At 40.8% G+C, this 25,045-nt stretch overlaps 1 protein-coding gene across 10 annotated transcripts in view; it reads left to right on the forward strand.

The window, feature by feature from the left end:
- Positions 1 to 25,045, forward strand: part of ADAM23 (ADAM metallopeptidase domain 23) — a 158,073-nt gene that overhangs the window by 70,895 nt on the left and 62,133 nt on the right. For all 10 annotated transcript variants that reach the window (XR_011503018.1, XR_011503019.1, XM_044768334.2 and 7 more), the window contains exons 4-9: positions 4,123 to 4,186; positions 13,538 to 13,620; positions 14,678 to 14,741; positions 18,261 to 18,333; positions 19,107 to 19,183; positions 20,681 to 20,746. Coding sequence is in view for 8 of the 10 variants with exons in the window: in XM_044768334.2 (XP_044624269.1) it covers positions 4,123 to 4,186; positions 13,538 to 13,620; positions 14,678 to 14,741; positions 18,261 to 18,333; positions 19,107 to 19,183; positions 20,681 to 20,746 (427 nt within the window). In the remaining 2 variants the exon portion in view is untranslated. The remainder of the gene's footprint in view (positions 1 to 4,122; positions 4,187 to 13,537; positions 13,621 to 14,677; positions 14,742 to 18,260; positions 18,334 to 19,106; positions 19,184 to 20,680; positions 20,747 to 25,045) is intronic.

Genomic DNA, 25,045 nt, shown 5'->3' on the forward strand with positions numbered 1-25,045 from the left:
GACAAATATATATATTTATATAGGCAAAGCCTCCCCAAGGCAGACCTCTCTGTGTGAATGTCCAGTGCCTAGATCTTATAGCAGCTCTCTTTGCATGTTTGCTGATGATGCTGAAATTTTTTAAGCATAAGTTTCTAAAACATTTCTTGGTGATAAATCCTGGAATTAGGATAGTTTAGACCGTGTTTCAGTAATAAAGATGAAATCTGAGACTTAACGCTATAACGTTTTCTCTCATACCCACATTATGGTCTAATACAAGTTGAGTGGCTCTCTGAGGAAGCCCTTCTCCAAATCATGATGTACGAGGGCTGGCCCTGTGGCCAAGTGGTTGGGTTCGTGTGCTCTGCTTTGTTGGCCCGGGGTTTCGCTGGTTCGGATCCTGGGCGTGGACTGTTCATCAGGCCATGCTGAGGCGGTGTCCCATGTAGCACAAGCAGAGGCACTCGCAACTAGAATGTACCACTATGTATTGGGGGGCTTTCGGGGGAAGAAGGAAAAAAAAAATGAAGATTGGCAACAGTTGTTAGCTCAAGTGCCAATCTTTAAAAAAAAATACTCATGATGTGGGAACCTAGGCTGTATGTGTCTTGTAGCTATGCCATCTGGGGCATGTGGCTTCCAGGGCTGGCAGGAAGACAGAGCTTGGATCATCATGCATAGATTTTACTGGTCACACTGGAGGGGTCGACATCTTCCCCCTGTATCTCATGAACCATAATTCAGTCTTGTGGCCCCAGTCCGACTGCTGGGGAAGCTGCGAAATGTAGTGTTGCTATGCCAGGAAGGGGAAATGAAATGGGATTTGGTGGCTACACAGCATTATTTCTTCCACAGTTCCCTTCATTGATCTGCTTCTTGGCTCATCTGCCATGTTTTAGGAGTCTTACACTTTCCTGCTCTTAGGGTTCGGCATCTTCAAGGTACTTGCCCTTGTCCTTCCCATTTTGAGTAAAATCACATGAAGTCTGACTCTACAGGTAGGTTCTTTTTACCACCTCCACAGTGCAGCTTCACCCTGAAGGTGGAGAGTGAGTGGGTTCCAGAGAATTTCCTTGTTCCAGTTCTTCCACTCTCTTCCACCTTGTTTTGAACTTCCATCATGTGTTTATCTCTTTGCTTCCAAAGGCCACCCCTCTTTCACCAGATAGCCTGCATGAGAAGCGCTGTAGCAGTGATGGCGTCCAGCTCTTCTGTAGCTTAAATGATTGGAAAAGGATGTTTATTTCAGAACTCAGGATATTCAGAAACTTGCTTTTATCAATTCCTGCAAGTTTTTAGACAACTCAGAACCAAACACCCAATTGGCTAATCAACAAAGTAAAATGACGATTTATGCTTGGAAGCACAGTTGCTAAATGGATCCATATTAGCATGCCGGAACATTCTGTTTCCAGCAGGAAATTCTACCGAGATCAGAGGTGGAGGAGAGGCCGCGGAGAGCATCTGCAGGCAGAGACTGTCAGATAGCTTGTCCTCAGGCACAGAGAGAGGTTGCCTGTTTCCTCTCTGCTGGGTGGACTGGGGGCCCACCCTGCACTAGTCACTATTCACTTCCTCCTCTCCAATGTTACTTGTCCATCACCGAAAAGTCTCTCATTTCAATATTACTTCAAGACTTTTGTAATTAATTAGATTACATTTCAGTTGGTGTTAATTCACTTTCAGGGAGATTATAAATAATATTTTGGGATGAGATGACGAATCTCGCACATTCGTGCTGGTTTGCTTAGCTCCAGAGAGTTTCATTCCTCAGCCCGGCTTCACAGCACGTGATGTGGGCTCGGCACACAGTAGATGGTGGTGGATGTTTGCTCCCTCAGCACATGGTGATCAAGGGTCTGCTATGCGCCGGGCATCACGCCAGGTGCTGGGGATGCTGCGATAAGGGAAAGAAACAGTTCTACGGGAGAGATTGCTGTGGTCAGCCAGGAGGAAAGGATGGAGCGAATGGCGATGTGTGCTGTTTATAGGCGGTGGGAAAGTGCAGTGGCACAAATGGTGTTATTTATTCCATCTCTGTGTCCCCTAGCAAAGTAGCTATTTTTCTTTTTTAAGATTCTCAAGTGCAGGAGTTATTAGAAACCGGTATGTCCCTGGGGAGGGGACAAAGACCCTTGAAAAGGGAGAAATAGGATAAAGTGACCTTTATCAGATTAGGCAATTAATGATTAGAATGCCATTACCTGCCCTTATAATTACAAGCAAAAGCAGTGGTCGATGGTGACTTTGTTTTCAGCTCTTGGACATGTTCCAGGGATTGTGTGGTTGAGAACTTTGAAAATAGTGCATTACCTGTAGAGAGAGGTAATTAGAAGGCAGTTAGTGAAACCGCTCTGCCTCTCGGTGTCGAGGAAGCACCCTCGGAGAAACGGTACCCTCAGCAGGCCTGTGGAAGTACGTGCACAGAGCTGGTAGCTGACTTCACCAGCTACAAAGGAAAGAAGTTGCTGCCCTCGGTTGGGTATTCCCGAGTATATAGAGTTAAGAATTGTCATTACTTTGACTATTACTTAGATTTTTAAAAGGGAATGAGTGGATGTACCATAATTTAGTTTCAGATGTAGAAGCATCAGTAAATACACATTCAGTTAGTAATTTCAGTAGGAAAACCTGTCCAGGGTACAAGCATCTGCTTTTTTTGTGTTGTAAATGTCGGCCTTCAGCTCCTGCAGGAAACCTTGCACGCCCACGGGTCTCCTGCTCAGAGGACTGGCTCCGCGCCTCTTCCAGCTTTCCTCACCGGGCCACTTGAGAGCTGCGTCAGGTGCAGCTTTCAAAATGATGCAAAATCCTTGCGTCCTCCCATTCTTCTGTTAAAGAAGTAGTGTCAAGTTTTCCAAACAAGAGAACCTACTGTATGTCGGCGCAGGAAGGCACCTGAGGACTCTCCTGCTCCAGCCCTCCCTTTGGCAGAAGAGGAAATGCAGCCTGGCTTTGGGCCGCACATCTGACTCGCAGCAGAAGCTCCTGCTGTCCTTCAGTCACCATTGGGATTAAGTGAGGGAACACCGTCCTGGTCCTTGGAACAGTGCCTGGGCCATGGCGAGTGCACAGTGTGAGTGTCCCTTGTTCTCAGTCTTAGTGGCAGAGCCCAGACAGAAGCCCAGATGCCCTCACAGTCATGCTCTTTCAGAGGCACACGCTGTGAATTCCCCACATTGTATAGGGAGAAATGCGTCTGTAGAAGTTGAGTTGGAATCAAACAGTGGCCGCCTCAGGGCCAGTTACTGAGCAGGCTGCATCAGGGCTGCATCCTGGACACTGCCCTCTGGGGCTCCTCTCAGTGTCCCGGGGGAGTCCCACTCACGTCTCCATCTGACTCACGTGAAGTCCCAGTGGTGACTTGCCCATGGTCACACTGCCTGTAAGGGGCCAGGCTTTAAACCCTGCTCTGTCTGCTTCAAAAATCTATATGCCTAACCGTTATTTTATTCCAGGAATTGGCAGACTACGACCTGTAGACTGAATCTGGCCATCCCTGTTTTTGTATAGTCTTCAAACTAAGGATTTTTATACATTTTCAAATGGTTGGAAAAAGTTACAGAAGAGAAATATTTCGTGGCGTGTTGAAATGGTGTGAAATTCAGATTTCAGTGTCCATAGGTGAAGTTGTCTTGGCGCACAGCCACGCGCATGGTCACCTGCTGCCTGAGGCTGGTTTGGTGATACGGTGGCAGAACTGAGTAGCGGTGTCAGAGACCATGCGGCCGGAAAAGCCTAAAATATTTCCTGTCTGGCCTTTACTCTCTACTCTGCCTCAGTGATGATGTTTTGAGATTCCAATTATTTAGAGCATAATTGCGAGGTTTTTGTAGGGCCTGTCTCCTCCTGTGACCTGCCTTGGTTTGTTGCCCATTAATTAACGTATCGATCCAGTGATGGATAGTGTGTATAAAAGGAGATCGCCCTTCAATTCCCTGTGTCTTTCTTGTTTAGCAGACTGAGGAATGATCTGTTCCTGGACGACGTGCGAGGCCCTGGAGGATAACATCTTCGTACTCACTGTGGCTCCCGCTGTTTGTGGCTTACACGCCCCTCATGTCCATTTATTGAGCTGATTATTTTTAAACCTCCAAGTGTCTTAGATGCAGAAATCACTCTATTTTCTTTCGCTTGTAGCGGTCTGCTGTCTTCAGATTATGTGGAGATTCACTACGAAGATGGGAAACCACAGTTCTCTAAGGTACGGCTAATGGCGTGTGGGATCCTGGAGCGTGAGCGTGCTTCATGGTAGAGCTGTTGGGCGCACACCGCAGGGTTGTGATGTCTAGCTCAATAAGATCGTCTGTCCTCTTCTACGGGGTACTATTTTTAAATTCGAAGTAAATTTATTAAAACTTACAAATATTCGAGATAACATTAACATTAAAGAAATGTTTGTTGTTTTGGTTATGCAGATAGCAGCTTATGTAAGTTAGTGGCATAAAGAGCGATTCGGTTCCATATCAGCACCTTCGAGTAGTAGATAAGCAGACTCGTGGTCGCAGAATATGAATGATAAGACCCACGGGATCTTAGAATGACTGTTGAGTCCAAGGGACTTTGGTGCCCGAGAAGGGCAGAGCACAGCGGGGGATGGAAGGTTTCGGGAACACGCTCCCTCTTAATCTTCACGACGGTTCTACGAGGTGGATATTCTTGTTTCTGCTGTGTCAAGGAAGAAGCTGAGGCACAGAAAGGGCAATTACACCTGTGCAAGGCCACCAAACACTAATACCCAGACAATCGGGTACCTTATTTCCTTCAGCTGGAGATTAGCTTTTGCTCTCTTCAAAGAGGATCAATGAGGAGCAAATGGGTTTAGACTGAAACGAGGGAGAGATTGTGTGTCAGGACACAGTGATCCCCACCGTCAGGGTGGAGGTCCCTGGAGTGGCTGCATCCAGAGACTGATCTGTGGGACGTCCACAGAGCCCACCAGGCCTGAGCAGGGTCCACAGACCCCACAGGCACGGGAGAGGAAACGGGGAAGCAGAACGAAGTGTTGAAACGTGATTGGACATAGGTTTTTCTAGGTTGCTAACGAGTGTTGGCACCAGAGTGGCCCTTTCCTGTGTGGGCTTGCTGTGTTGTACAGCAGAGGGACTGGGTTTGTAGTCTGATAGCCTCTCAACAAACATTTATAGGAGGCCTCAACTGTACAGACCCCTGGCTAGGGGGGCATCATGGTGTTTCTCAGGATTCGTAGCTGTCTGATTCTCAGTGGGCACAGTTGTAATTTGCTGTGTGTTCTGAATCTTTGAGTTTTATGCCCCAGATTAAGAACTTCCATATTTTATTCTTGGTAGTCTGTCAGTTCTTGCCTTAGGCAGCATCTTGGGGGCGGTTGACTCTCCCTAACAGTCAATGCTGTGGAAAGTGAGCAGAAACGCTACATCAGGCTGGGCTGGTGCTTCCTGGCGTTGGAACGACCCCAGCTCCTGTCAGCTGTGCCAGTGCTGGCAGCCCTGCGGACGCTGAGTCATGAGTCTGGAGGAGAGAAGATGGCAAGGGAACTTCACGGACTCAGCAGACGAGCCGCTTTTTCAGGCCGCAGTAACCTGACCCAAACTTCGCACTAAGATCTTCAGTTTTATTTTTTTTTAGAAGCAGAATAACTAATTGGCCTCCAGGGGTCATTTGAGGTCCCAAAAGGAGGCCTTACCATTAATAAGACAGCCAAATCTCATATCAGGGTTCCTCAGCTCTGTGCTGTTTCCACAGGCGTTGCTTTTCTCTTCTTTATGACCTGTTTCTCCAAACAGCTCATAGCCCCAAACTTCCTTACTTCCTGTGTAATGGATTAATGATAACAGTCTGTTTTTATATTTCTGTGTTTATATATGCACCCCCAAAAAACCGGGATAATACAGTACACACTATCTTGTAGCAGGATTTTTTAACCTAACAATATCATAAACATTTTAGCATGCATTAAATAATTTTCTAAACTTTTACTTAAAAAAAATGCACACTGTTCTTTCCAGTTCATTTGCTATCATTTGTTTAAAAATCCCATGGTCATAGACATTTAGATTGTTTCTAGTCTTTCACTAAGTGAATACCTCTAAGGAAAGTTCTTGCAGGTGTGTTTTGAACATACCTTTAATAATTGCTTAAGGATTCATTCTGAGAATGGGATTTTCTGGGTCAAAGAATTGGTACTGTTTTTTTAAAGGCTTTTGGTACCTATTGACAACTTTTCTTTCTGAAAGTTTGTATAAATTCACTCTCCTGATGCCATTCCATACACATTTTTAAAAGCTTTTTTTTTTAAAACTTCACAATGCCTTCTGTGTTGTTTGAGAAAATCTTTGTACAGAGTGAAAGAGAAGGAAGTTAACTTGTAAGAATGACTGGACTAGAGAAACCTGCTTTGTGCAAACTTTCTTCCAAAGGTCTCAAACCGTTTAGACAAAAGTACCCCCCCCCCCGACACACACACACTATTATTCACATTGCTAGAGAGGAACAGGGTCACAAATAGCCTATTTGGCTTTGTGGTTAAATATAAATGTGGATATTTAAACTATTCTCGGGGGACCTCCCGGTGGCGCAGTGGTTAAGTGCACACACTCCACTTCCGCAGCCCAGGGTTCGCTGGTTTGGATCCCGGGTGCAGACTTATGCATTGCTCATCAAGCCGTGCTGTGGCAGGCATCCCACATATAAAATAGAGGAAGGTGGGCATGGATGTTAGCTCAGGGACAATCTTCCTCAGCAAAAAGAGGAAGATTGGCGGTAGATGTTAGCTCAGGGCTAATTTTCCTTAAAAAAAAAAAAAATTCTGGGAATTCATTTCAAACAAAATGATGGACCCACACTTCGAAGCAGCTCACCCCACTAAGCCCCCACCTGGTTCCCACTTCCAGCTAAGAAGAGGCTCTGTCTTAGCCTCTTACTTCTATTGGACAAAGTGGGTTAAAAGGGCTTCTTTCTTGGAGAAGTGTATATAGGAACTGGAGAGGTCAACCAGCTAAGTAGATGAGATGGAACAGGTGCCAGGCGTCAGTAGGCATGTATGGCCAAACTTTTGTTCCACACCTGACAGAGCAGTAGCTTCGTTAGAGTTCCCAGCATAGTGCTTTGTACACGATATACAGTAAAACAACGTTGTCAATTTGCTGATCAACTTTGTTGATGAACCAATTAAAAATAGGTTAATTTTTAGTTTTTCAGTTCTTATAGAAGAATTAGGCATTAATATGACAGTATAAAAGTACTTTTCCAATTTAACGTATTTTTATTAGATCTCTTTTAGGTGACCCATTAATTAAGTGCTCGCTAAGACTTTGGTTTCTTTCCTCCTGATAAACAGAGCTGCTCCCTGGCCAGCAGTGGGAGCCTGAATAGATGGATGCGTCTACATCCCTCTGCCTTATTCCTCTTCATCAGGGTTGAGTGGGGGGAAATGTCCTTTCCTCACTCCATTTTCTCACTTTGGCTTCTTCTGTCCCTGTGCTCAGTCCTGCCCAGGGAAGGAAGAGTGACTTAACTGGTGGGCAGGAGCTGGGCTGGTCTGCGAAGGCTTCCTCCCCTTTTTTGGTGATATCCACCTCCCTACGGGAAGGGCCCGTTGTCTCTCCTGTTTAAGCTCTAAGTTGCACAGTGGGAGCCCCTGTGTGTGTGTGTGTGTGTGCGTGTGTGCGCGCGCGTGGCCCGGGGTGTTGGTTGTCCTGTGTTGTCTGTGCCTTGGTGGGTAAGTCTGGCTAACTCAGGGAGCAGCATTAGCAGGCCCATTGGATTCTCCGCTGATCCTGTCCTCTAGTCTAGCACCATCAAACATGAAGGTGAGATTTTGATTTCTGTTCAGTCCTGTGTCACTGTCTCATTTGGTTTTAAACTTGTGTGAGTACCACGTCATACCCTGTAGGATGGCTATAATGAAAAAGACGGACAATAGCAAGTGCTGGTGAGAATGTGGACACCTGGAACCCTCGCATACTGTTGGTAGGAAGGTAAAATGGTGGAGCTGCTTTGGAAAACAGTTTGGCAGTTCCTCAAAAAAAGTTCAGCACAGAGTTACCTTGTGAGTCAGCGGTTCTACACGCAGGTATATACCCAAGTGAATTGAAAACACGTATCCAAGCAGAACCTTGTGCATGGATGTTCATAGCAGTGTTATTCTTAAGAGCAAAAAGAGTGGAAACAACCCACAAGCCCACATGTCCATCATTTGATGAATAAATAAGCAAAATGTGGTCTACCCACACAAGGAAATGTTGTTCAGCCATAAACATGAGTGAAGTACTGATACATTTACAACATGCATGAGTCTTGTAAACATTACACTAAGTGAAAGAAGCCAGTCACAAAGGACCACGAATTGTATTATTCCATTTATTTGAAATGCCAGGAATAGGCAAATCTATACAGGCCAAAAGTAGATGAGTGCCAGGTTGCCAGGGGCTAGCGGGTGAGCAGGAATGGGAATGACTGCCCATGGGGACAGGATTTCCTTTTGAGGTGATGAAAATATTCTGGAGGTAGATGGTGGTGATGATTGCCAACTCTGTAATACACTAAAAGTCACTGAATTGTGCTCTTTAAAAGGGTGAATTTTATGGTTTGTCAATTATATCTCAAAGGAGAAAACCCCCTCAGATTGGGGGTGGGGTTTATTTACCCACCCCCTCAACAGACATGAATCCTCTGCTGTTTGAGATTGGTCTTGTCACTTAGGCTCATGAATAAGCCATCTTATTTGTTAGTTAAACGGATATCCATTTAGCTCACTATGATCTAGTCACGGTCCTCAGTGATGCACGTTGGTGAATCAAGTGGATACACACACTGCCTGTGTTCTTCCCTTTATCAGTAAATCACCTTGCCCTCCTGCAGCGTTTCTGAGCTGCCCTTACACATCATCACCGTGGCTCAGCTCACGTCCGCTCTGTCCGTGAAGGCTTCGGAGGGGAGGGCCTCTGTGGGCACGGCTCCTGGCTGGGAGGTTAAAAAAGTTCTCCATGAAATCAAGAGAGCAGACAGCACTGGCTTCTCACAGAGCTATTTTAAGTTCGAATAATATAATTTGTATGAACTATTAAAAATTTATATAGCACTGGTACGGCCAAACTGCTCTAATACTTTATTAAATGACTTCTAGGACGTTCTTCCCCTTTGAGTTTAAGGAAGGTAAATAATTCAGCTGATGTTGGGGTCTCGAGTTCTCTGGTTCTCTGAAAGATTTTTTTCATTTCCTTATTCTCCAGTGTTCAAATTCAGGTCTATGTATCCAAATATGGGTATCTTTTTCTATTTCTCCTTTGCTACCAGACCACTGACTTATTAAATACATTGATACATTCTGCTGGTTGATAAGTTTGAAGTATTTCAAGATAGTCATGCAGAATAATCATTTGAACATAGAGTCATATTTTATTATTATATTCAGAACCTGGAGTATCATAATATACCTATTTGTGAGCTAAGGCCTGTGTGGTTTCTTTTCAAGTGTTTTTCCATACGTTCTAGATTGAAAACATCAGTGCTGGGTCACCATGAAAGCCCAGGTTTATGAGAGTTTCTTAAGCCATGAAGATAATAAGAGTGACAGATTGAACTTTACTGAAGCGGATGAGACAATTAAACAAGCACAAAGGAGGGGCAATTTTAAAATAAATTAAATTGAAACAATAGGTTCTGTTTTCCAATAGGTTGTATTTAAAGTGGGTAAAATCAAACTATTCCCATCATTCGATCAATGGTACCAGGGAACCAGATCTTTTTTTCTCTCCAAGTTCTTCTTGCTAGACTCACAGAGTGGTCATCCTTGGCCCCTTCTGATTAGGAAGTATTTTGAAGGATGCACATGGCCGGCCGCAGTGTCTCATTATTTACAGGAGTGGCCTGGTGGTCTCCAATGGGTTTCTTAGCTTGACAACCTTGTGGAGCAAAGTTGTCATTATTTGAGCTTATCTGGCTTGTGGAGTGTTCAGCTGTGTGGAAGGGGTGGGCTGAGAAAGTTGAGGAGCATCCTTACTAGGATTTTTAGGGTTTTCTTACTAGCCAATGACTTCCACTTATCAGATGCTCCATTTTCTTGAATTTAATTAACTGACAGTTTTGAATCTGAAAATGCCCATGGGGACACACACAGACTGTGTCATGCGCTGAATGAACCCTTTCTGATTCTCCTGGCTGCTGTTTGCCTCGTCCCAGATCTGGGACCCACTCAGAGGCAGTGACCTCGAGTCGCTGTCCGGCGCTCCTGAACAGTCTGAGGCCTTTCTGACAGGAGACCGAAGCTTGAGTTTGAGAGCCTGAAGGTGTGGGGTTTAGTGTGGCTCGTGCTGTCTTTGGCGGAGCCTCTTAGCACCTTGTGACTGTCTCCCTGTCGGTGCGTGGAGATAGTAGTTACTGTGAGGTAGGCTGTTCACGATGGCTAGATCCTTGTGTGGAAGGCACCCCTGGAGCTGACACTCCAACATCCCCACAGTGAAGCCATGTGGAGTGGCCTCTCTGCGCTGGCCTGCTGCTGTTACCCCTGTCACCTCTTCTCAACCGGGTTTATTTAATACAAAATGCCTCACGATGTGACTTGGCAGTGGTGTTTACAAAATGCCGCAGAGATCTGGAGAGTTGCCAAATAGTATATTTCTGGTGATGTTTTCTTAAAAACTTGGTATAAATTTAGTAATAAGAAACTCAGAAAATCCGTGGACTACTAATACTAATTCTAACGTAGAACCTACCAAATTGCTCATAGTGCTTAATAGAACTGCACGATTTAGATGTGGGAGCTTTCTTATGGTGCTAAACATCAGGGATCGGATGTTACCTCAGGTCCCACTTAAGAGCCCGAAAATACGGTACTCGCCATTCAGAGAGACAGAGAATGTACAGTTCCCTTCAGACAATACTCTGCCTTAATTAAAACAAGGAACACTGACCTTTATGCTGAGAGAGCATCAACCTTCAGTTTCCAGTGCAAGTGAATGAAACTAAAAACTAAGAAAGGACTTGGAAATATTTTCTGGGGGGGAAAAAGAATATTTTTAGGAAAATCTGAAAAAATAGAGCTTTTCTTAGAAAGGTCAAGTAAATATGACAGCGTTTGCTAGGCACTTCTAATAATCGCCTGAGTTAAGACAGCCTTTAGGTGTGATGGCAAGTGCTAAACAACCAGTTTGATGAAATTTACAGTTACCTATGGTTTTTAGAATCATGTGAAGAGTCTGAAATTTCATTGCAGAATATTGACCTGGATTCTTACATTGCTGAAATGTGTGATACCATTTGTCCTTAGAAGTTCCAGAGTTGAATATGCAAATAGAACTTGACATATTATATACAAGTCAATCTTTATATACAAGGTTGCTTTTTGAAAACTGAAAAGCAACCCTTTAGAAAATATTAACAAGGTTATAATAGCAAATTCAAACAACTGACATTGAAAGTTTGTGTTATAGTTACTGAAAGGAAACAAACTGAGTTGGCTGGGGAGTGGTCGTCTGGTGTGTGGGTGAGTACCTTTAGGCACTTTAAGTAGCTTCTGAAGCTATTGTAATGCAGTATAATAAGCAGTGATCAAAATGACTGTAAATTATCAATAAAAAGTCAGAACATGCTTAGTGTATTTTATTTAAGAAAATAAATAGAAAGCTTCTGGTTAAACAATGTGGATTCAGTGCTTATATTTATCTCTGTTCCTTCCCAATAACCCACTCAAGTAACAGTTAAGGAATAAAAAAGGATATAAACCCACACAGACAAAGGCAAGAGAAGAACAGACAGCAGATGAGAGGTGTCCATAAAACTGTGGGAGAGGAAAAGCAGATGAATGAGGGGTAACTGGCCCAGGTTTGAGCTTTTCCTGCTCTGCTGAGTTCCGCTGGGGGGAACCCAGAAGAAGCAAGCTGACTCATGTCGCTTCACCCACAAGGGCCAGGAATTGGAGACATGGAAACAGAAAGGTTGGTTGGGAGTCTAGATGGAGGTGATTTAAGTCCCTGATCTACTCGTTACCCCCCGATAGCCGTTCGGCCATCCCTTCTTTACTCTGGCGGAAGAGCTCGTTTATGGAGAAAGATGGAGGGGAATTCTCAGAGAAATTGTAAAAGTTTCCCAGAACTGAAGAGCATGCATTTTCTTGATTAGAAGTTGTGACAGAGTGCCCAGCACAACGAATAAGCCGGGACCCCACAAGGCACGTCAGAGATTTCATGAAAATGCAGGTGGATAGGATTTCCTAAGTTCTTCTTGAAAGGCGAAAAATAGATTTTATAAAAAATATCTAACGTTAGAATAACATCCAATTCTCAACAGCAACATTAGAAGCTATAAGACTTTGCACAGTGCCATTGAAATGCTGAGAGAACGTAATTTCCGATCTAGAATTCTTTACCCATGTGGATGATCGATCTTGTGTGAAGAAGAAAAAGAAATTTTAATACATGCAAATTCTCACCATATTTATCTTCCATGAACACATTTCCAAGAAAGTATCAGAGAATGTGTGCCTTCAAAAGAGGGAGGGTGGGACTATGAATGGAGAAGACATGGGGTCTAGGATTCAGTCTGGAACAGAAGCCAAGCAGGTTGGCAGGATGATGCTCAAGAGAAGTCCTGGGTGGCAGCTCCAATCAGGCCAGCAGGAGGTTGGAGGGAAACATGGGGAGTATCTCCAGGAACAAGATGAGTATGATAAATTACCTGATTATGTTTGACCCCAGGAGAGGACTTGTAGATAATATTGTATATAATGGGGAAAGTATAAGTGCTAATATATGGAAAAATTAGCAAGCAAGAAAGTGAGGCAAAAATTCTTGAAAAAATTAAGAATGGAGCAAGAAAGAAAATGTAATCATAGTGGCACAGCTATGAACAGTATTTGCATAGTCATAATACAAACACTACATATCAGTTTAACCAAAAACTAGTGATGTGTGTTGGAATGTATTGGGGGTGAGAGGGGTTTTCATGATTCTATATTAGGAAGATAATTTCTAAAATGAAATAAATCAGGACATGGCAGTAGAAATATTCCATTCAGAAATACATAGATGATAAACAGAAGAAACAGCTAAAAGAGTTTAAAATGGTTGCCATGGAGATGAGGAGAGAGGGAGAAAGGAAACTGCTGTAATTTTAAAAATAGGCCTTGTAGTTACTATTTGACTTTGAAAACTAAGTTTATTGATTGTCTCTAAAATTTTTTTAAAAACAAATTTTAAAAGGTAGGCAAGCAAATAAGATTTTATGTAGTTTTCCATCAAAAATGATTGTTAACAACACTTTGAGGGCTCTCCTCGGCTGGGTGAAGACGTTACTCCGTAACTATCTGGTAAGTGTCTACTCCCTCAGCTGCTTTAAGTTGAACCAGTTGCTTTCGTGTCTTATTTCTTTAAGCCTTTTCTCCTTCATTAAATTTAATATACATGTACTCTTTATAGGAAAATTGAAAAATTGCTTAGTGCTCTTTGAGATTTCCTATCAACCAGGAGGAGTTTCTTGGACCATCTTGCGTTTCTTTTTGTTTTATAGAAGCATCTCGAAGAGTGCACCATGATGCAGAAAGCCTAATTTCTCAGTTGGATCTTCTTCTGCATTGTAGGGTGGAGAACACTGTTACTACCACGGGAGCATCAGAGGCGTCAAGGACTCCAGGGCGGCTCTGTCGACCTGCAACGGACTTCAGTACGTGGGGCTCTCGTTGGGAGGACGAACTTGCTTTCATGCCTGCACCCTTCCCATCTCTTCTTTCACAGATGTTTATTTTAGTGACTCTTCTGTGCCCATCCTGTGTTAGGGACTGGACATGGAGTGACAAACAAGGAGGGCGTGGCCTCTGTTCTCTTAAAACTTAGAGTTTGCAGGAGATTCAGACATTAAACAAATAATGACGCAGATTAATATTTAATTGCCATTTTGGTAGTTAACGGGGAGGGGGAGGACAGGGACTTATGGGGTAGCTGAACTTAGTCTGGGAAGGGTGCCTAGGGCTGTATCCCAGAGGGCGTATCCGTCAGATTAGATGTGAGATGAGCAGGAGTTAGCTGGGCAAGGTGGGTGTGAGGGGAGGCGCTCACACTTCGCCTCCCAGGCAGGCTCTAAAAACATCTGTAGGCGCCTCCTGGACCCAAACCCAGGACACTTCACCTAAAGATCTGGTTGTGGCCATGTGGTGAGAAAGGATCTTGAAAATCTTATCTTCCCACTTTATAAAAAAACCTTGTGTCTCCCAAAATTAAATGTGATTTGCAATCCAGAGTCGTGCTGCTTGATGGGAATTCACAATTTGCAAGCGTGAAGGTACTTCTATTTGCCTCTTCAGAGTCTGATGGTTTTAGATGATTCTTATGCAGGAAGAACCTGCCTGTTTTCTTATAGATCATGTTGAGTTTGCTTAATAGGAAATTTGACTAGTTGTACACTGTTCTGGAATAATAACTCAGGATATTGGAACTGCATGAATAGTCCCGTCCCAGATTAGTCCTCTAATCTGTCCATTTAGTTTCCAACATTAGTGCTGTCAGATAGGCTCTCGGTGGACACTTTGCCCCTTTGGTCGCCTGTATGCTGTCCAGCACAGGGCTGGGGCCACACAGATTGGTGCTTTAGATTTGGAGCAGCACAAAGGCATTCACTCAGATACACTCTTTATTTTTAAAGACACAGTCTGAAGCTCACTTGCTGTTTCTTGCTGTTTGCCGTCTTTGCTAATTCTCTCCTTGTGTGTTCTCTCGCACTGTAGTGGCATGTTTGAAGATAACGCCTTTGTGTATATGATAGAACCGCTGGAGCTGATCCATGATGAGGTGAGTCTGACTGTGACATCATTGTCCCTGTGGCGTTTTATTCTTCCAGCATCTGTGCCTTTGAGCAATAGAGAACTTAAGGTAGATTTCAATGCGCATTTTACGTAGTGCCTTATTTCAAACTTGGAACGATACCATGAGTTTTGAAGCTTAAGTTGCACATCTCAGGCCACACACAAGTGAGGAAGGATGAGAGGCGGCCTGCCCAGGCTTCTGAAGCGAAGTGCACTACTTTCCGGGCTGAGAAAGCAGAGAGGACACTGGTTTCTACTGACCGACGTCTTTTCCTTTAAACTAGCTTTTATTCTCCCTTCTTGAGGTAATTTTACTACTGTAAGCATGTACTTAACTTTTGTGAGTCTAAGAATCTTCAGTGGAGAAATCTGTGGATTGAACTATGATTACATTATATAATACTGACTTTTCTTTAGAGATAGGGAAGAAAATAATGTTTAGAGTCATGCACTGGCCAGCAACCTAGACAAGACGCGTTTCTTGTATTATGAGCATTATGCTGAGTGAAATAAGTCAGACGAGAAAGACAAATACCATATGATCTCACTTCTATGTGAAATCCAAAAATGCTGAACTCTTGGAAACAAAGAACAGGTTAGTGGTTACCGGAGGCTGGCAGGGGACACGGGTGAACCTGGTCACAAGGTGCGAACTTCCAGTTGTAAGACAAATAAGTCCTGGGATGTGATGTGCGTCATGGTGACCGAAGATAACACACTGTATTGTCTGTATGAAAGTTCCTTAGAGAGTAGACCCTAAAAGTTCTTGTCACAGGGAAAAAAAATGTAGTTGTGGGAGGTGATGGATGTTAACTAAACTTGTTGTGGAGATCATTTTGCAATATATACTTTTAGCAAATCATTGTGTTGTACACCTTAAACTTACACAATGTTAGATGTCAGTTATATCACAATAAAACTGGAAAAAGATCACGTACTCTAATCGTGTTGCTCGCTAATAGAATGCAACCAAATTTAAAATCTGGTATATGTTCATCAAACATTGTAGTGAGGGCTTTCTACATGCTAGGTACTGTTTTAGGTGCTGGGGATAAAGTGGTGAACAAAACAGACATGGAGCCTGAGCCTGACAGAGCCTATAGTCTAGAGGGGCAGCCAGGAGTCAGCAGGATGAGTACGTGATTGCATACGGTACTCTGGACAGTGCGACCCGCTAAGGAGAAGCGATGAAGCTGGGAAGGTAGAGTCTCCCCTTCACGCTATCTAGGGAAGAGCACAGGGGATGGGAGTTTTGAACGAAGACACTCAGGAAATTAGGAAACTGGAAGAACATCCAGGAGAGGAGCAGATGTGAAAGTAGGAGTGTACCTGGTGCTGTGGGGACCCCGAGGAGCCCGGCTCGCCTGGAGAGGAGTGGACGAGGAGGCTGATGGGCGCTGAGGTGCTCGTCCCATCAGTGAGAGAAGTGCTCATGGAAACTATGCTTCTGAGAGTGAGCGGGTCAGGATATTGTATCATTTGATGAGGAGCAGAAAACACCTTTTATCTCTAGAAATTTCAAATGTAGATAAAATAGATTTTGAAACAGGTAATAGTCATTTAGGCTATTGATAACAGCAGTTGAACAGATGAGCATTTTTATTCTTTGTTGTGGTAGCATATCATGAATATGGGGTAATTTCAAGTTTGAGGCAGAAAAGTCATTATATTTTAAATAGTTAATGTTTGAATAAACCTGTGTCATTTTTCAACTAGTAACTATAAAAATTACCAGATAACAAAGACACACCACCTAGATAAAGACATGTTGATTAAGTGAAACGGTTTTCCCTACTCCAGTGGTAAGTAAATAGCCTGTACACAGCAAAATTATTTTGACTCATTCAGCAAAAAATTGACTTTGATTTCTGGCAGTGGTTAATGGCCCTGTCACCCTAAAAAAACAAAACAAAACAAAACCCAAACATGAAAACAAAAAGACCAAAATAACAATTCCCTAAGCCTTACAATTTTTAGGTATGTAAAATGAGACCATTTTCAATGCATCCCTAATAGGACAATTTTGCAGATTTGATGAGTTAATAAATGTGTGTGACTATGTCTAATAAACTGTTGAAGGGATTTACAAATAGAAACTGTTATTATGATAACGTTTAAGGCATTGGTTTTGCATTGTTACACCCACAGCCGCATTCTCCAGGGGTTGATGGTTATGTGCTAATGCCTCTTCTTTTCCCTTCATTTTTCCTGCTTCCTTTGTTCCATGTGACCATTGGTCCTCCTCCCTCTGGGTAGAGAGGAAGGAACAGCGCTCAAAACCTTAGTCAGTTTTTAAAATTGTGTTGCTAATCCACCCGTGAATTTCATTACTGTAGAGCTCTTTTCACCTGTTACCAGAATCAAGCGTTTGCTTTCGTGGATTTAGATTTTTTGATTTTAGTTCATTATTGTTATTATTAAATTCAGCATGCTTTACAGTAAGTCCAGGAACATGGATGGGATATTTCTAGTGCGAATTCATGTTCTCTCTCAAGCAGCAAATGTATAGCACAACTCTTAATTATTGTAAGTCTTTTATATAGTCTATTAAGAACACTCTTTTTTATAACATTCTAATTATGAAGCTAATACACTGTAGGAAATTTGGAAAAGCAAAGTAAACAAAAACTTAACTAAATAGTAATTATTCATTCTATCCCCTAGAGAAAACTTCTCTCCTTTCCCCTAGAGAAAAATTCTTCCAGTTTTCCAATGATATGTTCCCATATTTTAAAAAATAAATTGGATCATTATTTTGTGATATAATTTTAACTCAATCATGTATCTCTCTGGGCCTCAATATTTTTATTTGTAAAATGGGAATAAAATACACACTGTATGGAGCTCTTGTGAGGATTAAATTAGGTAATGTGTACATTAACAGCCCTGGCGCATACTGTGCACCCAGTGATGGAAGCTAATAGGAATCATAGTAGTGGAAATAAGACATTTCTAAAAGTGTAATTTCTAGAGCGAAGGATATGAATACTTTCAAGGTTGTTGACGGAGTTGCTAAATCTCTCCCTGCACTATGCTACCAACTTACTCCTACCAGAGATGTATGAGAGGGCTTTTTGCCCTACAACCATCATTAATTATGGTTGTCATGATTCTTAAGCCTTTGCCAACTTGATGGCAAAAATTGGTATATCTTTCTTTTAATTTACTTTTTGAAGGAGTATTGAAGTATTTACCATTTTTTCTTATACTCCTTGACCATTTGGTTTCTTTCTTGTGAATTTCCTATTCATGGCTTTGAAGAAAGCTAAGGTTGAAGAGTAGCTAATAAAACTATGCTTTTCCCTAAACTGAAGCAATTGGATAATCCTCTATTATATTTAAAACTAATGTTTCAACAAGATGTATACTTTCCATGTTTGATAGATAAACACAAACATGTAACTGTTTCCATTTTAGGAAGGATGTTAGAGAAAGTTCTAACACTGTTCCATAGACATTTGATGACATCTTGCTTCTTAATTGTCTATAATTGTTTTTGTTTCAGAAAAGCACAGGTCGACCACATATAATCCAGAAAACCCTGGCGGGACAATATTCTAAGCAAATGAAGAATCTCAGTAAGTTTCAGTTGAAGTAGCCATTCTGTTTCCTGTGATAGGAGCCGTGACTGGGGGACTCGGGGGGCGTGCAGCTTGTTGGGAAGTGGAACTGGTCTGAGATCTGGCGTGAGCAGCGTGGGAAGGCAGTGGAGTGAACTGTGGCTTTCAAGTATTGAGGCACAGAGAGGTGATTCCAACGGAAAGAGCGAAATACGGAGCCTAGGAATAAAGCCAGGTTAGAAACCAGAGAGTGTGGCCAGATTTAACAGAGTAATTTACAGTGAGCTTCATCCTTAAATTTCCCTGGCGGGCTATGCTCTTTAGCAAACTTGTATTGTCTCTCATGCTCTCGTCCTGAGGCATCTTAAGCACACTGATGTTGGCAAAAGCTTCTTTTGGGTTAGTAGGGCCTGGGTATTTTAATGCCAAAAGTCTTTTATTTATGCAGAAGCTTATGCTGTACATTATTTTTAATTCTAAAATGAAGTAAGCATAGTAGAATTCTAAATTTTCAGACATTGAGGGTCAGGTGGTTGTAGGTCAAATATACACATTCTAATGAGTCTTGAACAGCTCATCCTGTTTTTGAGGATGTTTGGAAGAAAGTTACACTTGTATATTTGTGACCGTGAGAATGTGAAAGTTGAATGATCATATACTTTTTTCATCTTAGTTTGTTGACTTTGAGTTGACATATGTGACAATGCCGCTATTCCTTCGCATAATATTTTAAAAACATGCTCCCATTGAAATGCAGCCAAGTGTAAATTTGGTCCTCTGTGCTTACACAGGCCTGGGAGGCAGCGAGCAGTGGCCCCTTCTGTCTGAATTACGCTGGTTGAAGAGGAGGAGGAGGAGAGCCGTGAATGTAAGCGTGGCACTGAGCCCCGGGGCGCTGTTTCCCTCAGCACATGGGGGCCTGCCCTTACAGTATCGAAGTGTACCTAAAACAGCTGGGATTTGGGGACTCCTCTTACAAACAAAAACAGCAAACCCAAACACCCTGTGATCTGAGTCTTGTAGGCATGTTGCTTGTTATTCGGGTTTCCCTGTGGCGGTGGAAACTGAGGACAGTGTTCCGTGAACCCTGTTGTCATGTAAGGAATGTATTGTTTTAGCTCTATTTTCAAAGTGTTTTCTTGTGAAAATTGCAGTGTATCTTTTTCTATTGAAAGTACAGGCATTTTTTCCCCAATATGGTTTATAGAACATTATGTAAAACATGTCTGCTAACAAAAAATGTAGGAGGAAGAGTTAGGTTTTGAAATGTTGACTGTCACACTTATTTCAATTTCTTTCCAATTAAAAATTCTGCTATACCAAACTTTGAAGCTGGATATGTTTTTCTGAACGGAATGAATCCATTTGACCATTAGTATCATGGCAGTTACTAAATAACAATCATGTCATTATATAATCAGCGACTGTCGTATGGCTCCCATGTATTGATAAATGTATAGGGTCTTTGTAAGTGAAATTATGTTCCTAGGCTTTTTCATAATAGATTAGAAAGCTGTAATGATGGGGACTGTTTGGTAATTACATGGTGAATGCTATGTAACTGAAAATTAATTCCACAGCATATAGATTACATGGTAATTTACAAGATAACTTAATGAGTAATTATACTGGAAATTGCACATTTTAGATAATGTTTTGCTGGATGTATTTTTTGTGAAAAAAAGTAGACCACCAGCCATCAAAAACTTAGTGATTAAATCATCCTCTTTTTTTATGAGCCCGCCTTTGTATTACGGTGATCGTGGATATGTATATACATATATATATATATATATATATATTTTTTTTTTTTTTACTTAGAGATCTCTTCTTACTTGCTCTTGAAGATGTGGCTGGTAATAATAAATTTTATCTAGGATACTGACATTTTACTATAATCTACTGCCATCAAATATAAACTGATCAATGACCATGTGCTATTCTGATTAAATGAGTTTTAAGTAGATTTTCTTTGAAGTTTTAAGTAGATATGAATATTTTTATCAGATCCTATTGCCAAAGAAATTGACATTTATTTATTTTTTACAGAATTATACTGTACATTTTTCTCTAGAATATTTTTACATGAAAATTCATATAAAACAACACGGCTGTTCTCTATCTTGATGAGAACTTTAATGATAGTTAAATATGACTCTTTTCTGAATACTTGAATGCTTACCCCCACTTTATAGCCACTTTTTTAGATTTCCCTGACCAGGTTTCTTCCAGGGTGTTTATGAAGTAGGCAGCAAAGAGTTCTTCTGAAATTCGGAGTCAAGCTACAACTTAGCAGTCAGCATCAGAGATATGTTATATCAATCACCCTTATGACCATATGTTTTTATATTTTTATTTTCCACAGCCATCTCGTGGTGTGTTTGAAGAAATGAAATATTTGGAACTCATGATTGTTAATGATCATAAAACGGTAAGAATACAGAATCAGTGGGTTTTAGACCCAGTAGCTTACTTCAGAAAGAATGCATTTCACTTTATGTATCATCATTATTTGTTACTTATTAGGGCCAAGATGTTTAGATGCTTGATTTGTTTTGGAAATATTAAATGACTTGATTTATCTCATGGTGTTTGGAAACACCAGGTTTTATAGAATTTTCACAACTGTAAACTTTCCCTTTGTTTAATAATGATTGTAATTAATGAATTTAATTATCTATTTGGCATCTTTCACTTGTCTTCATTTAAAATTCTGATTCTCTACTTTTCTTCATCTATGTATTTGGTTACTGCTTTCTAATTTTCCTGCTTGACTTTGCTCTGCTGACATTTTATTTTTTCCATACTAATTATTATCATTTGTGGCAGATAAGTATATATAATAAAGCCTTGATCTTTAACTGATGATTTTTCTTCTTTACATATGGGAAAGATGAATAGTGTTATGTTACTTTTGTCAAAGTAAAATGTGATTCAATGTGTCATTTCAGTAACTCTTAAAAGACATGAAAAATAGTTATTGCCCTCCATTGACGCCTCATGGAGGTAAAGTAGAAACTTTCTTTACCGTACTCTATTTGACCATTTCCCTTACGAAATATCTTGGCTGGAGCCTGGAGTGTTCTGTAGCGTCTTGGTCAGTAGGCTGGTTGTTGGTGTACCCTGTCCTTGCGGGGTGCCCACCAGTGTTTACACCCGGCTCTCTGAAGAAAAAGCCTTGATTTGAAATGTTTGCTGATATCCAAGCTGTAAACGCTCCCACTATGGCTGATGTCGAGCTACCGAAGTGAGGTCGCTAGATGAGGAGCTCAGAACAGACACGTCCAGTGGCTCTTGTGACCTGGGCTCCAGCACCCCAGTGCCACACTCCCCAAACTGTCCAGGCCAGTTGTAATATTTGTTGTAATTACGTAACTTAACATTAAAAATTGCATGCACCAAGACAAAGAGTAGTTGTTTTTATGAAAACTAAGTCACATTTCTGGAAAGATGAGAATCTTTTAAGGAATACTTAAAATCCAGGTATGGGTGAAAAACTCGTAAAAGATTGCAACGCAAATTCAGAGTGCTTTGCAAATATCTTTAAGTCCTTGTTTCACGTTGAGGAAGTCAAAATTAGAGTAGTAGACTTATAGGATGAGGTTGTGTTTTGTACAAAAATGACAGCATGAAATTCTCATCTACAGACCCTGCTTAGAAAAGGCCTTGAAACCAAATATTTTTTGAAATAAGGTGACAATTTATAGTTAAACTTTTGAGTCTCTACTCTAACAGTTGTTTTCTATTAATTACCAAGTACTAATTCAAATATGCTGAATATTATTCAATAGAATACCTCTTAATTTTATATGCAGGTTTATTTTATTTACTAGCAGCTTTTAAATATATTGCTTGACTCCAGCAGCCCAGGGTTTCAACGGTTTGGATCCTGGGTGCAGACATGGCACCACTCATCAGGCCACGTTGAGGCAGCATCCCACATGCCACAACTAGAAGGACCCACAACTAAAAATATACAACTATGTGCTGGGGGGGGATTTGGGGAGAAAAAAAGCAGAAAAAAAAAGAAGATTGGCAACAGTTATTAGCTCAGGTGCCAATCTTTAAAAAAAAAAATTAAAGAGATACATTAAAAAAATAAAAAATAAATATATTGCTTGATATGTGTTAGAAGAAGCAGAATTTTTCAGAATTACATATAATTTAGGAGAGGTCTTCCCTGGTAGAAAGGAAAACTAAATGTCTAGGGAGCCATTTTAGATAATGAAGGCTAAAATATGAGTGTCTGAGTGATTGCTTGAAACCCCAAGATAGTTTTTTCATCTGAATTATTTTTGTTGATTGAGACGTTGAGATTTTTTCCGGCTACTTCTCAATCCTTAGCATTGTGCCACGTTGTGAAACTATGGCTTTCGAAACCTAAGCTTTTTCCAACATCAATTATACAAATACTTTTAAAGTAGGGGTAGGGGAAATATCAATGAAGATATATATGATGTCTTTAAATTCACAAAGTGCATTCACACGTAGCTGGTAGTTGATGGATGACTGGTCGTTCCACGTCTCTTGTTCCACCATGCTCTGTTAGGGAGGTACATGAAGCTATCGACCAGAGAGCAGATCTCAGTAAGTGTGCAAATAGGAAACTTGAGAAGTTTTTCAACATTATATATTTTAAATTTATTTTTTAGGGGCTGGCCCGGTGGCACAGTGGTTAAGTTTGCACATTCCACTTCGGTGGCCCAGGGTTCGCTGGTTCGGATCCCCGGTACAGACACGGCACTGCTTGGCAAGCTATGCTGTGGCAGGCTTCTCACATATAAAAAAAAAAGTAGAGGAAGATGGGCATGGATGTTAGCTCAGGGCCAGTCTTCCTCAGCAAAGAGAGGAGGATTGGCAGCAGATGTTAGCTCAGGGCTAATCTTCCTAAAAAAAAAAAAAAATAATTTATTTTTTTATCTTTTCAAATGGAAGCATTTAGATAATCTTGTCTTTATTTTATGAATAATAAAATAGCATCCTCCTTTAAAATATTTTCTTACGTGGAAAATTTCTACACATTATACTATATATTCTGTGATAAAGTTACCTTATTTAGGCTACCAAATATTTTAATGGTAAATCTTGGTAATTCATTTTATTGTTATTAAAATGAGTGAAAACTAGGAATGATATATTCCTCTGTTTTTGAAATCAGGAAAAAGAACTTAATTTGCACTGATAAATTTGGAGGAAATGTATGTGAAGAAATGAAAAAGAAATGAAAGTTTTTAATCGTGAGTGGTAATATTGCCTAAAGTAGAAAGAAATTACCTAAGAAGATTTCTACTGTTTAAAGAAATATATCTCTGGGCCAATAGAACTAAATATATTCCTTTTGCTTTAAGACCAGGGTACATCCTAGTCCATAATAGTCCAAACAAGTGTGTCATTTTATCAGAATTCCTTTTCTTATGAGAGTTGATAAAAATTCTTTTTTAAGGTATGCTTTATGTGAGATGAAGATAGATCTGAATTTGATTGCCGCAGACAATGAAAACTTGGATGAGAGTACTTAAATTCACATGTTGAAAGTAAAGCTGAGCTAGAATAATTAGCGTCTATTTTTTAGTGTCTGGAGGTTTGCTGTTGGGTTTTAGGGTGATGCTCGCACTGAGATTCCTCATCTTACAATCTTCATGCCATGTTCGACAGGGCAGTAATTTTGATAACTGTCACCCTTGGGCTGAAAATCAAGCTCTAATTTTAATTTTTTTCAAAAAGCAAATTTCTTAAGGATTTTATTTGTTCAGGAAGGAAAAGCAAATTTGGCGCTTTAAATGTAGATTATTTTCAGTGATCAGAAAATGTGAAAGTAAGTTTTATCATAAATGGAGATTGTACATTTTTCTTTGTATGCGAAATTAGTTCTCATTCCTGCAGGAAATAGAAACATTTTGCCTACATTTCCATTCAAGCTTACCTTTTTAATTCAGAGAAACCTAATACTGGCTTCCTGAAAAAATGCACTTACTTCATTTTGAATAATCACCCTGTTATCAGTGGCTTTCAATTAGGAAAAAAAAATCTCTCGGTTTTGTGGAAAGCCTCTTGGTAGCTGAGCGGCAGAACCCAATTTATGAGTCAATTATAGCCTTGATATAGGTCTGCAAACATTTCTTTGAACCACTTAAGCTAAATATAAATATTAAAAACCTTATTCTAATAGAAAATTAGTTGAAATATTTTAAAGTGCATTAAAAACAAATATTTTACTTATACTTTTGCTATATTTTTACATGTAAGTCCAGAAGTACAAATATGTAATGATAACAAATATTTTTCAATGTAAACTTCATTTGATTTTCCTTGCTTAAAAACCACTCTATCTTATAGGTACCTAACAAATTATGAGTTCTCATCAATAATCATGATTTATTAAGAATATACATATACTATTTTGTAAGAATTGTTAACTGAAAAAGTTTATCTCCTATCTCAACCCAGAGTAGGCACTGAATTCTAGCTGTGTGATCTTGGCAAAGTTATTTGTCCTCTCTGAGCCCCACTTTCCACATTTATAAAACAGGGATAAAAACACCCACCTCATAGAGTTGTGAGGAGCAAACATTTGTTGTAGAGAAACACTTGTCATGGATCCTAGTAAATCCTAGGTGCTCAGTTAAATGGAGCTTTAGTGCCCAGATCTCATGGTCACTGTTGGTCCATGCCTGACTCGACTCTCAGCAGCATTGGACACAGTTGGTTACTCTCACCTATTTGAAGCATT

The sequence above is a fragment of the Equus asinus genome, chromosome 4 (assembly GCF_041296235.1).
Source record: "Equus asinus isolate D_3611 breed Donkey chromosome 4, EquAss-T2T_v2, whole genome shotgun sequence".
NCBI classification, from domain to species: domain Eukaryota; kingdom Metazoa; phylum Chordata; class Mammalia; order Perissodactyla; family Equidae; genus Equus; species Equus asinus.